This window comes from Molothrus ater, chromosome 1 (genome assembly GCF_012460135.2).
Source record: "Molothrus ater isolate BHLD 08-10-18 breed brown headed cowbird chromosome 1, BPBGC_Mater_1.1, whole genome shotgun sequence".
Lineage (NCBI taxonomy): Eukaryota > Metazoa > Chordata > Aves > Passeriformes > Icteridae > Molothrus > Molothrus ater.
Genome location: NC_050478.2, coordinates 131,015,915 through 131,029,936, shown reverse-complemented (window position 1 = coordinate 131,029,936; position 14,022 = coordinate 131,015,915). Strand labels below are relative to the sequence as shown.

Genomic DNA, 14,022 nt, shown 5'->3' with positions numbered 1-14,022 from the left:
CTCTTTGGACCTATGATAAAGATTTACATTTTGAGACATTCTTTTTATTATATCTGTGGCATTGGAGCATCACTGGTCCCATTTAGCCTGCAGTGTACTTTTCTTGGCCTGCTTCTCTCCCACTATACTCAGACAGTCTGTGAATCATGATTCATGTTGAAGCTCATAACCTCAGGACAGCTTGTGATGATAGGCCTAGACACCATATGTAGCCTAATTATTTACATTTAATCTTTCACAAACTGAAGATGTTTTTCACTGTCTAAAAATGGTGATTGCCAATGAGGTGACAAGATGTGTTATTTGCACTTTGATTTCCAGTAGTTAAATGGATGGATAAATTGGTTATCTTAAGCTATTACAACATCTCTAATTTCTTTATCATGCAAAGATTTTATATTAAATTTTTTAACTACTGGATATATTTCTAAGTTAAAAGTAAATAGCTCTGCTCTGTTAGAATTGTTTCACTCAAAAGAAAAAATGTTTTGGGAAAGTGTTAAACAGTTCTTTGCAAATTCTGTAAAGAACATCTGAAAACTTACGTGAATTATTCACAGCTACCTGTAGTACGTATCTTGGTTTAATACAGAAATATGTAAAAGAATTATTTACTGAATTGTAGGCTTATATATGCTGGAAGTGACATGGATCTGTCAGTTGCTGCTATCACATATCCCTTGTAATGATTTTCTTGTAATAAATAACCCATGGCAGCCATAAAATCTGGGTAAAAAACCTGCAGCAGGTTCTCTTAGTCACATTCAAGGAGGTATGAAGTATAGCTTTTTTTCTGCCTGACATGACCATAAACTCTTTTAAAAAGTTATGTGCCTCTCCAGATGCCATTTTTAAATGAGATCTTGATTTGTGTAAAATCATTATGTATTTAATTCCAATTAGATCTTTGTAACTGAGCAATCTAAGCAAATATGGTAAGTAAATAAATTGCTAATATTTGTTCTTTTAGCTTAAAAGATTCTTCCAAGTACACACTAAAAGCAAATGTTATTATGCTACTTGTACACAAAATCTTACCTTTCATGTTTCTTCTGAGTATTTACCTTGGAAGCACAATTTTTCCTTAAAATAGATATTATTCCTTCAGGTCTGGGTGAAAACCTTGGCATTTCAATCCTCCAATCGATATCAGAATTGACTATATGCTATATTGAAAATAATGTGTTTCTGAACAGGCAGCAGCTGGCTTTTAAATAGACTGTTCCTCACAGTCTATGAAGGCTTTGGATGCCTCCAGTTTTAAAGCCAAAGGACTTTATACCCTCTCCACTGCAACAGAATTTCAGAGTCTCAACTCTGAGAAGAAAGGGAGAGCTGCAAATGCAAACTGCAATATGTTGGTGATGGTTTACCTTTCTAGGTGGCATTTCAGAAGTCTGAAAGAAAGTACTTGGGAACAGCAGACCAATCATGTTGTGGGTCCTACAGAATATTGGTGCCTCAGAATATAATTTGAACTGTCTCAGCCATTTCCATACAGAAAGATAGGTCCCTTCATTTATGCTTGCATACACATTTTCACAGGAAGCATTTCTCTGCTTCTGAAAACAAATTTGTTGTGGTATGCTCACAATGACACCTAGAATCCAGTTTATGATGCCAGCTAAAATAACAACCACAGCATAATACCTTCTTTTCCTACGTGTTTAGGAAAATATCTCCAACTTTGATATCGTTATGGAGTCTGATGAGGGCACCTTCCAGCCATCTGGACTGGGTTTTTCTGGCAGTGCTGAAGCCCGGGACGTTGTGAAAGAGATCATGACTCTGCTGCAGCCCATCAATGTTACGGATGTATTCGACCCTGCAGATGGAACAGACATCGCTTACTGGATGAGGGACGGGGTGCCTGGTGAGTGTCCCTGGAGCCTGGCAGGGGACGCTGCTCCCACTCAGCCCTGCCACGCCAGATGGGTGGTCCTGTCCTTTCACAGTACTAAGAAATTCTTTCTCCCTGGGAGTAAAATTTACCATAGGTAAAATGCATAAATGTTAAAAGGTGACCAACAGAAATAGGACATAAAGTGCATTTGAGCTGCAGTTTAATAATGGTATAGATTATACGTAGAATAAAATGCCTAAAATCTTCTTTTCGGCTTTAAGGATTTATAATAATTAATCCCAGACTGGTGGTTTATAAATAGTAAACCAAGGCAGAAGGGAACTCTCCAATAGAGAAAAAATATTTTTTAAATTATTATTAGTTTTACTTTGAAATTCAGGGCTTTTTCTCTCTGTTTTATATGCTGGAGAAACAATATTTTTAAGATGTAACATTTAAAAAGCTACGAGTCATTAGGGTGTGATAAAGGGGTAGAATTCTGAAAAGTTTGAGGTATTTTAGGGGTGTATTTTGAGGATTTTATCTGTCTCCAAATGAGGAGCAGCTTCTTGGCAAAGAATCTTGTGAGCTGTGAGAGAGATCCACTACTGGCAGCACCTCCATGCAGGAGACCCCCACACTAGCACAGAGGCTTTCAGAGCACAAGAATCCCAACCAGAGGCCAGCCTGACTGAATTTCCATTTGAATAATAGTAGAAAGGAAAGTTTCATAACAGTGGTATTAAAAAAGTTATGATCAGTTTTAAATTTTAAGGTTTTCTCCTGTGTTTTATGGCTGAAATAGGCAGGCACATTTCTCATGCTAGTTTTACTACTTGCTACTATATACTTAGAATCTTTTAATATTTAATTAACTGCTGTTTTTTACCTTGTGGAAGAGAGTGAATCACAGAATATATTATTTTATTTATGGTCAGAACCCCTTGCTTCACACTCAGGGTGCACAGAGATACCATAAAGTTGACTGCTTTCGATAGATGTATGGATGTCTAACTTTGAAACCAAAATATCTATACTGGGCAAGAAGTATGGATGGATATTATTAAACAGTTAGGAATTCAGCTTCTGTCCTACTCTCTGGGTGAAGTGGAATTAGTTCAGTACCACGACATGCAGCTGTGACAATGGTGTGCTGAGTTGATTGGAGAGACTGTAAGCACTACTGAGAGGCTGTGGCCAAGCATCATCCTCCACAGCCTGAACGTGCCCGTGTAAAGATGTCTGGTCCAGAATTTCAGACCAACATATCTGTGTTTTAGGTGCAATATAAGACTCACTACTCAGCCTATGTTTAGAAAATGCAAGGGTATCAGAAGTATTTTCTAGGTAAGGTGCTGGGATCATTCCAGGGGGTCCTTGGGGACTTGCCTTGTGCTTCCCATCTGAATGTGACAGATTATGGAAGAGGAGAGAAAAATTTAACATTCAAATGCTTTATTTTCAGTTGATAATATGAGTGGTGCTTGTGATGGCAGTGGGTATTGAGCTCTTGCACACCACTTCTCATCAGCTGTGGTGCACCTGGAGCTTAAGCAGCTACAGCTTGCCATGGTCCTCTTGATTAGTCTTTGGGCTACTCAGCAGGAGCAATGCAGGAAAAAGCCCTCTCCTGTGGACATCTGTACTCCTCAGAAAGCATAAACTATGAAAAATATTTGGGAATCTAAGCTCAACCTTGGGAAAACACAAATACACCAGAACCAAGACCTCAGTTTTTAAATAAATCTGATTTGTTTACCTATTAAGAATTTGTCACATTAATTGATGGTGGATTTTTTTTTTCTGTCTGTAGCTTTGGTTCATTTAACTTCCTGTTAAGCAAATAGCAAAGTGTTCTTGCAGCATAAAGGAACACTGATTCTTTTCTTCATAAAGCTCCAGTGAAAAGAAATTAGCTCCAGTAAAAGAATTTTCGCTGCTTTAGATTATATTTCATGCTGTTCCAGGGAGAAGTCTAAGACATCTTCTAATCTTCATGCTTTGTCCACACTATTCTCCCTGCTTGAATGAGCTTTTATGATATATAATAACATTGAAACAAATTGAACACTCTGTAACAGCTTTTATAATTATGTTCAATTTAAACAAGCAGTCAAGTGTTGACACTTCATCAATTTTATTTAAATATTTTCTTGAAAATATACTTGGTGGCTTTGTTTCTGCAACAGGGAGAGAAAATATGGTGTACTTCTTGAACAGTAAGAATGGTTTCTGACAATTTCTTCTGCGTTTTCCCCTTTTCAGTGTGAACTAGATTCTAGGATTCACCTTATTAGATGCTCTTAATATTTTTCTCCTCCTACATCTTTTGGTCTGAAAGATCCTCAGAGGGCAACACTAAATGTGTTTTTCAGAACTGTTCATAGCTGAGATAGGCAAAGAGACTGTAGCTTCTTAATATCTGCTATTTTGAGCATGTTTATTTTTGATGGACATGCAATGAAATGCTACTAAACAGCAGTGATTATTCTGAGATTTTAGGATGAGAGAGGCCATGAGTTCAGAGTCCTTAGCAAACCATAGACTGAAGCCTAAATAATACCTCTAAAGCACAAGCAATGTGATCTGCACCAAACACAGCACTCTAATTCTTTGTGACTGCAGAATGTCAGAAATATTTGTCAGTGGCCTTTACATTGGATTGTTTTGAGAGCAGTTCAGCCCAGCAGTGAGGAATGTCTGTAGTTGTGGTTTTGCACTGATAGCCAGTTTTCAGCTACTGAAAATATTTGTATAACATTTGTTTTGCCTTTTCATTAAGCATAAATCAGAGGAAGGGGGGCGGGGGGTTTGTGGTGTTGTATTTTAAGATGTGGTTTTAGAGTTTGATGTGACCATTGATTCTAAGACTGCTTATTTAAAAATTATGCAATTATCTTCCTCATCTTTCTTTTAAAGGGTTCAATTCAATTTTTTTTTATTAGAGATGTATCCAGATAATGGCACATAAAGCTGTTCCTTTGCAACACTGAATACCAATTAAGTTTGGCTAGAATTTGCAGATATAAGTGGGAAGATATGTTGATTGGCTTTATTTATTTGGTTTGTTAGCATACTTTTTCATAACAGATTTCCTCAGTCTCTGAAAGGGTTAAAAAATTATTAAGCAAGCCCTGCTAAATCAGTGCTGGGATATTCTTGTTGGAAAAGTGAAGTATCTGATGGTCACAGATACTTGATGATGACCAAAATGCTTTGAATGTAATTTAGAGCAGTTCCTAAGGTAACAGTCCTGGGTCTGGATCAGCCTTCCCTGCAAGAATCTGAGAAGGGGGGATGAAGTGGTTTTATTTGTATTATGGAATCCAGTAAACATTAGTTCAGCTTTAGGTGTTTGGGGAGATGAAAACAGGTGTTTTTGTATTTTTGCAAAGAAGTGGCTGTTGTGACACATTATTTCCAGGAAAACTGGTTCAAGGATGCTCCTTTCTGCTTGTCAGGGTGTTTATCTGTTGCTGCAGTGCTTACAATGGGAACACTTGTCTGTTAGGAACTAAGCTGTATTTGAGATCAAGCTGACCCAGGACATCAAACAACTCCCCAAAGGCATGTTTCAATTCCTCTTTTAAAAATCAACCAGTGGCCTAAAGGTGAAACTCCTTTTACACTCTCTCTTTGAACCTTGATGTTTGTTTGTGTTTCTCTGTCTCCACAGTGACTTGATTTTTCGTTACACTGCATAAAAGGAAGAATTGTTCTTCCAGAAATTAATAAACCAGGAGTCCATTTAATTTTAATGTTTCTTCAGAAATCAAAAATTCATTGCTAACCAAATCGATTAGTCATTCAGATGTGGCAAACAAAGGCTATAATATATAATTTCTCTCATTTTTACATGTTCATAGTGCTTTTTTATTACCTTCATCTAAAATATGCTGTATTTTGGCCTGAGACACCGGATTTTGACTCGGATTATTTCCTTTTGTATTATGCAAGAGGTTAAATCTACCCCTTTTCTGGAGCATGCTGCCCTCTCTTACCCCTGTCCCCATCATCCCTGTAGCACCAGACTCAGCTGCAAGCCTGCTGCCGTGCTGGTGCCAAGCCTGCTCCTCTGCTCACTGTCAGCCAAGGACATGTCTGAGAAAGCAGCATAGCAGGAAAACTCTTGGACTTGAGCTTGCCAGCTGGACATGAAGAAGTGAGCAAACTCTCTTTCCCAAATTATAAGTGAATAACCTCTGTTCATTCTTGGCTGTGTCACTGTTTGGAAGTGATTCTCCACTGTGATGCTTGAAATGCTACCTGTCAGAATACCTGGTTTGTACTGCCCACAGGCTTGGGCAGGGTCTTTGGATCCAGTTTTAAGCTTCTCTTTATTTCCAAAAGAGTAAACCCAGAAGAAATATCAGATGTACAGTCTAGGGCTTCATAACCCAATGCTGAAAAGCCTTGGATTTGATGCTGCAGGAGTAAGGGGCGTTGCACTTGACAAAACCTTCCTACAAGATGAGAGAAGGGGGGGAAAAAATCCCTGAACAGGAGGCATTAAACTTCTTCACTTGTCTAGGTAGCATTTCTGTCACTTGCAATTTGAGATTTTAGCACAGGAAATCACATGTAGGGCTCCAGGTATTTGACAAAGTGACAAACTCAAGGCAAATGTCTCCTCACTTGCAAAAAGCAAAAAGCTGGACAAAACTCCTGAACACTACTCACAGAACTAAACTTTAGGGGCACTGTTAAAAGTACCTAGTTAATTTTAGGTACTCCATAGGTACTACATTTTTATATTTGCTGAGTTCCCACTGCTTTGACATCTGTTGAGCACAGTGCCAACACAAACTACTGTTTGCATGTGCAAATGAGGGCTAAAGGACTTATGGTGTACATGCATGTCTTGCCTCAGTCTTGATCTCAGTAAGTCTGAGATATACCAGAACTGTTGTCTCACAATTAGCAATATGGTATTGCTTTTTCCAGGGCTCTCTTTTCCTTTTAAATATCTTATTTTATCATTCATAAATTCATATTTATCATCATGGTGAATGTGTTCCATTGCAAAAGCCAAATCATTTGCAACTTGGGTGGTATTAAATTAAACCAGTATGCTAAGAGAGCAATTATAATTGCTTGGCACTTAAAGAACCTACTGTTAGTGCTAGGGCTATTAGACCCATTTAAAATCTTGATTGCAGAAAGAACTGTGTGTATTAATCTGTAAAATAATTCATCTATTCTCTAATTTATCATTGTTCCAATAAAATGGGCTTTTGAAATTAAAAATTACTCTGGAGTAATTAAATAAATTTAATATGTTGCAACTTTTTATGAAGGTCAATTCCTTAAAAGGCACATAGTTTAATATAGTATCTCAGTTATATTAGCCTTTCATATGACCTTCTCTGTTTTTAATAAAGTCTTTGAGAATAATCATTTAATGAAAGGAATAGTCTGTAACTTATGACATTTTCTTATAAGTTGTGCTCTTAGACTACCAGACAAATTTTACAATACTTTACATACAATTCCTTCTGCCTTTGCTCTGCTTGGTTTAGTCTTGTTTTGGCACAATGGAGTATTGTCTACTTCTAATCATTAACAGGAAGCATCAGATTTGCAAGGGTATTTTTGTTTCACATAGACTAGACACAAACCATGCAAAAATGCATCTGGGATAATACTTTTGGAGAGAGGGATGGAGTTGGGCAATTAGCCATGTTGCCTGAATGCAAATTTTCCTGGTAGTTTTAAGAGGGCTTTTGTATTATATTTCCCATTAGCAATTCAGGCTATTTGAGTCTAAACAAAGTCAAAGTGGATGAAAGCAAACCCCTTCTTCCAATAACGTTCGTGAGCTCGAGAAGAACATTGCAAACTTGGTGAATTCTCTGTCATTTTGATGTGTAAAAAAAGACTTAGGTGTCCTTCAAAAAGTACAGGGTAATTCAAGCAGAAGGGATGGGCTTGATGCAGTAGATAGAAGATGAAATTCTCTGCCATGTGTTACTCAGAAGGTGTGATGGTAATGGCTTTTGCTGACCTTAAAATACCTGTGAATCTGCCAGTAAATATTACAAGCATTTTCATAATGAAATGCTTCTTTCTTATTTAAGCCTCACCCATTTCAGAGTAGCTTTTTTAATATCATAAACTCTTGTGTTTCATTTGTACAAGATTTAGATAATCCTAATTAGAGTTACAAAAATAGAACTATCATTAACTTGCTGATCCCAGAGGAAATTTGAACTGTGAAACCAAAAATATTTGCAAAATGCTATCATACATTGCTAAACTTCTAAACAGATTGCTGAATTTCTTATTTTATTTGTAGGTATTCTTTTCAGTATCTGTGATGCATTTTATTTGGCAAAGTTTTCTTGGTGGTCACAAGTAAAGAATTACAGTACATGAGTGAAGTAGCTGGTATTCCATGGCTCTTAAAATTAGTTTTTTAATAAACTTAGACAAGACAGCTTTAAAATAATCTTGTACTAATATTACAATAAATTAGTTTGAAACACTGACATTCTGATTGGCTTTTAGGATCCTAGAAGTAAAACTGTCCCAGTGCTTTCAACCCGGTACTAATATTATATAAGCTCATTAATCTAGTAATGAAAGTTTAAATTGGGGTGTTAAAAGTAAAATCATAAATTGTAATGGTTCTTGCACTTTTTGGCTGGTGGACTTCTTTCTCTTATTTTGTCACTCTTCTTCCTTTGAATATCACTAAGTTTACTTCTTCTTTCCTTTTAGATCACTGCTTCTTTCCTTTTAGATGCTTACTCTTCAAAAACCTACATGAGATGGATTGGCATAAGTGACCCTTTTAATAAATAGGTGCTTCCCAGAAGCATATGCAATTCCTAAACATCTCAAAAAACATCAATAAATTTGCTTCTCCAGCTCACCTTTTTAGTATCAGAATATACTTTGTCTCGGAAAAGAAACACTGAAAATATCCAACCGAGGATCTCATTCGGATATGGGGTGTGGTTGTTTTTATTCTGGCTGTGCCTCTGAGAGACATCTTAATTCTCTATTGTTTGCTGCTTAGGAAAGCTGAATTCTGTTTCTGTGGGTGGGAATATTCTTTTTCAGATGGAAGTATTTGCCATTTGTTGATCCTAAAAAACAAGTGTTCTACATTAGCACACAGAGCTCGGCGTTAACATGTTAAATAGGCATTTCGGAAGTACAAGTTAGTCAAGCCTTATTCCTAGAAATGTCCTTGGCTTCGGTGAAGCTTATGCAAATAATTAAGCAAACAGAAAGAAAACATAATAATAAAAAAATAGTTTAGTCAGAGTTCTGTAAGGAATTTGGAGATGTTTGCCAATGGAAAAAAGTGAGGAAGTAAAATAAGATCCTCTCCACAATTCATTTATTTTTTTACCTTTAGAAATTTTACTGTATGAAAAATAAGACACATTGATGGTATGGAAATGTTGTGAGATTTCTCACCAAACATATAATGACTTAGAATGGTTGTTAGTAACAACAGTAGAATTATCTGTGGATTCATAGATTTCATTCCTGGAAAACAAATTATTATGCCATCAGTATTAAAAGCTGAATAAAAATAAAGCATTCAGTAGCATTCCAGGAAGACCACATGTATACTACTCTTGTTGGGAGGGACAGAGGTTGAATGTATTAAGGTCTGGCTTGCAGCTCTCCAAGTACTTTCCTATATGAAGTCATATGATGAGTGTTTCTAATAGGATTCTTCAGGGCTTGCTTCATCCTCAACTATTTAGAGTTTCCGTTGGTTTGGAGTCAAGTTTAAAACTAGAGCAGAACACAGCTGATGTAATTGCTATACTGGATTGATAAAGAATTATGAGAACAAGCTGATCAGCCAGCCAGGGTGATTATGTCTCCTCTGGCCAGTTTGTTCACACCTTTCTTGCTCTGGAGTCACAAATAGTGTAATATTTAGAAAATGTCACTTCCTTGGACCTGTTGGTTGCCCTATTTCCAAAGAGGCCCCTACTTTACCTCATTGCCACAAGATTTTGATGGTGCCTCTTGCACAGCAGCTCCTGTTCTGCAGAACTGCTGGTGCACCTCTCACCGGTTCTGTGGCCATGGGTTAATACAGGTTTGGTTTTGTCTTTGATGAGTTTTCTGAAGTGCATGTCAGGCCACTTCTGGATTTTGAGCTCTCTGAGCAGCAACTCTGCCTTCCAGCATACAGAGCTGCTCCTTTCACAGATTTTAGGAAGACACAGGCCACCCCTGTCATGTGGATCATTGCTGAGGATGCAAAGGTGCTGACCTGGCAGGGACCCTTGCACATCACACTGCTCATAACCAGCCACCTCAAACTGTTGATGGCAACCCTTTGGGCCCAGCCATCCAGGCTGTTTTCCACCCACTTTTATTCCACTCCTCCAGTCCATAGTTTTCCTGGGGACTGAGTTTTTCTAGTTTATAGTTCATAGAATCATCACAGGATTATAGAATAGTTTGTGTGGAAGGGGATCTTAAAGATCATTAAGTTTCAACCCTTGTGTCGTGGTCAGGGACACTTCTCACTAGGTCAGGGTGCTCAGAGCCCTTGAACACTTCAAGGGATGGGGCATCCACAACTTCTCTGGGCAGCCTGTGCCAGTGCCTCACAACCCTCAGAGCAAAAAGAATTTCTTCCTAACATCTAATCTAAACTTACTCTATTTCAGTTTGAATCTGTTCCCCCTTTTCCTGTCACTACATGCTCTAGTAGAAAGTACCACTCCATCTTTCTTGTAGGCTACCTTCAGGTACTGGAAGGCCGCAATTATGTCACCCCAACGATTCCTCTTTTCCAGGCTGAACAATCCAAATCTTTCAGCCTTTCCTTGTAGGAGAGGTGCTCCATCCCTCCATTCAGCTTCGTGGCTGCCTCTAGACAAGCTTCTGGATCCTGCTGCTTTCGATTTTACTACAGGCATAACATTTGCCTTTTTTCAATCATTGGGGTCTTTCCCTAATAGCCACAACTTTTCCTAGATGATAGGTAGCAACTTCCCAGTGGCATTGGCCAGCTCCCCCAAGCAATGCATCCAGCAACATTGATTTTTATTTGCCCTATTTGGCTAAGTAATCCCTAACTTCATTTTCCTATACCATGAGCAGTACCTCTTCCCCTGTCTTTCCAATTCTGCTGCCATGTGGAGATCTGAAAGTTTTTAATTTTAAGCTACAGAAATTACTTTCTTGATATTCTTTCATTGCTTATTATAGCTAATATAGCAAATAATATAGCACTTCAACAGCAGTTTTCTCACCAAAGTTCCATAAGTTTTACATAGAAAGGAGGCTGTAGAAACATCTCAGCTGACTGTGCAGAGCACACTGGAGATTTGAACCAAGTATGATTTTGATCCAGGATCTGAATACTTTTTAGTGACAGTCTTAGATATTAATCAGAAAACTTGTTCCTTCCTGAAGCAGCAAACACAACACACTTTCATTTGCAGGTGACATTATAGGTGTAAATGTCTGAGGTCTTTGAAGAATGCTTTTGATAGTAGTCCAAACTGAATGAGTACAAAGCTCAAAAATAATTTATAAAGGCATCTTCTTCAAAAGAGCAGGTTCAAAATTATTCCAGTGGCAGCCTTTCCAGGACATTGTTAACATTTATAAACCACAGAATTGGAACCTTTCTAAGTGTTTGTCTTCAAAACTCATTCTACAGGCTGGGCCTACAGTGTAATTGAATTTCTGAGGAGCAGAATTTATTGAATACCAATTTATTTTTCCCATAAATCCCTTTCCAGTGATATTATATGTGTTTTAATGTAACAATTTCAGTCCATGGTCAATTCAGACCACAGAAAAATACTAAAGTGTGAAAGAAACTGAATATGCATTTGTATTTTGTATTGGCAAATCTTCAAGAAAGGATCATGGGCTGCATAGGAGAGAAGATACAGAGTTACTGTTCTGTCTCTGACATCATCTGCCATAATCACTGAACAATTTATAATTCCTCAGTTTCCCTAATGGTAACAGCTACCCAAGCGCTGCTTGTGAGTTACCTTCTGTCTGTAAGGTGCAATAAAGAGGAAAGAGTCATCATTACCTTCCTGATTAAGCTGGTTCATCTTCTGCTGGGTTCATCAGACCTTGCAGCTATTTAGCATAAGAGCTTCACCTGAGCAAATGTTGTAGAGTGTCAAGAAAAGAGCAGCCTAGATGGAAGCATAACCTTCCTATATATGTATTTTAGTGGCATAAACATAAACAAATCTCTCTGCAAGGACAAAGCATGCATCTCAACAGGAGAAGCAGTTTATTGGAATTCCCCATCCAAAGAGGCAGAAAACCTAATTAAGATTTACTTAAACATCAGGGCCAGACTGTTCACAGCTCTCAGCTGTTTTCAGTGCCCATGACAGAGCTCTGTCTCAATTGCCATGTGGGGCCTTGGAAATCAAGCAAGGAAGATAGGCACTTTTCCTTTTACTGTTTAGTTCTATCAATTATGTTAAACACAAGCAGTGACCTTCTGAGATGGAAGAATTTTTGTAGTTGTTGCTGTTGTTTTTAAAGAAAGCTGAAGTAAAGAAAGCTAGGGATTTTCAGACTCTGCTCTCCAGACTCCTAAAAATGTACAACCTCATCTCCTACTAGGAGCACAAGTTTGTTGTCAGTGGACTTGGTTATCCACTTGTTGTCAGTTGGGACAATCCGTGTGTTAGAAAATGATTATGGATTTAAAATTGGAAGCAGTTGAACACCATTAATGTGGCATTGTGGAGGAGAAAGAAGTTGAGCAGCTTGATTTCTCAATGGGTAGATACTCCAGTCCTACAAGTAAGACATGGGAGTTTAGAGCATTGGCATTTTGAAGCTATCCCAAATTACTTTGGGGATATGCACAAGCACCTCACCTCATGAAAGATACTGAAAACAACTTAGAGTTGTTAATTAGAGATAGGAGACAGAAAAACGTAAATTCTCTGAGGACAAAGGTTATTATAAAGAATTCTAAAGCAAGGTGGTTTTACCTAAACAAGGGTTGTCTTGATTGCCTGCCTGTTTCCCCCCAAATCCAAGTCCATAGCAACAACAACCAAAGCACGACAGGAGTTGATGGGAGTTGATGGCTGAGAAAGGACAGTGCTCAATTGTCCATCTCTGATCAGAGACATGTGAAGAAACAAAAAACAAAGCTATCACTGATGAAGTCACAGAAGTGATTTTCAAGATTTTTTTTGCCTTACATTCCTTAAATGCGTAATTCCTCGAGGAATAACTTCTAGCACTGTTTTTCACGCACATATGGATTGCAGTTCACGTGAAGTATTTAGGAGTGGGACATTTTTCTGATGTAAAGCTCTTATTCATGAAATAGAACAAGGTTACTCCAGAAATTTGGTGTCTACTTGCTATTTGCAGGATTCACTTGGAATAGTGATCCTGAATTTCCTTCTGCCTCACAGGCCAAACTTGGCTGGAGCCATGGGTCAAGCCAATTGCCAGAAAAAGAGGATCTCTAATCTGTTCAGCAGCTATTTCAGAAAGCCACACAAACAGATGAGATTTCAAAGGACCACAGAACTGACAAGGAGGTTTCTAGAGAATCTCTAAATATTCTTGATTCCAGCATGTTCTTGCCAATGTCCCTGTCATTTCTTTCACATTTGTTTAAACTGAACTTAAAGACTTACTATAATGGAAACATTATAGACCAGATGGCCTGTCCCAGTGCTATTCTAAGTGCTTAAGGTTTTTCTCCTATCTACCCTATTCCTGCTACAATTTTAGAGCTTTAACTCTCATTTCTTTTCATTGTGAACCTAAAGACATGGTTACTTCTTTCCACTTGCAGCAGGTTTTTATGTGAAGTTGATTTTTTCCTTCCTTGGCGAAGCAGTTAATGCTTGCACCTCTTGATCATTATCCTGCGTTGTCTTTTCAAGTATCTCATTGGTGAACATCACTTAACAAATTCTCATCATGCTCTCAGTGCCCTTGCCATATGTCCCTGATTAGTGCCATCTCATAGTGTAGGAAGACTCTACTCCATTGCATTGGTCTATAATGAAAATAGAAAATAGTCTCAGATCCATATGATGTCCCAATCTAAAGATCCTTCAGTTTTTTACTCTCTGAGTATATTTTTCATACCTTGCAGTATACATAATTTCCTTTTTCACTTCTGGTGTCCTTAGTGATTAACATAACTTTGAACTTTTATACATATTTTATAGGATCAGAAA

At 37.8% G+C, this 14,022-nt stretch overlaps 1 protein-coding gene across 1 annotated transcript in view; it reads left to right on the top strand.

Annotated features, from left to right (window-relative positions):
• Window positions 1–14,022, top strand: part of CPQ (carboxypeptidase Q) — a 145,985-nt gene that overhangs the window by 116,342 nt on the left and 15,621 nt on the right. The window contains exon 7 of the mRNA XM_036406488.1: window positions 1,672–1,873. Within this exon, the coding sequence (XP_036262381.1) occupies window positions 1,672–1,873 (202 nt within the window). The remainder of the gene's footprint in view (window positions 1–1,671; window positions 1,874–14,022) is intronic.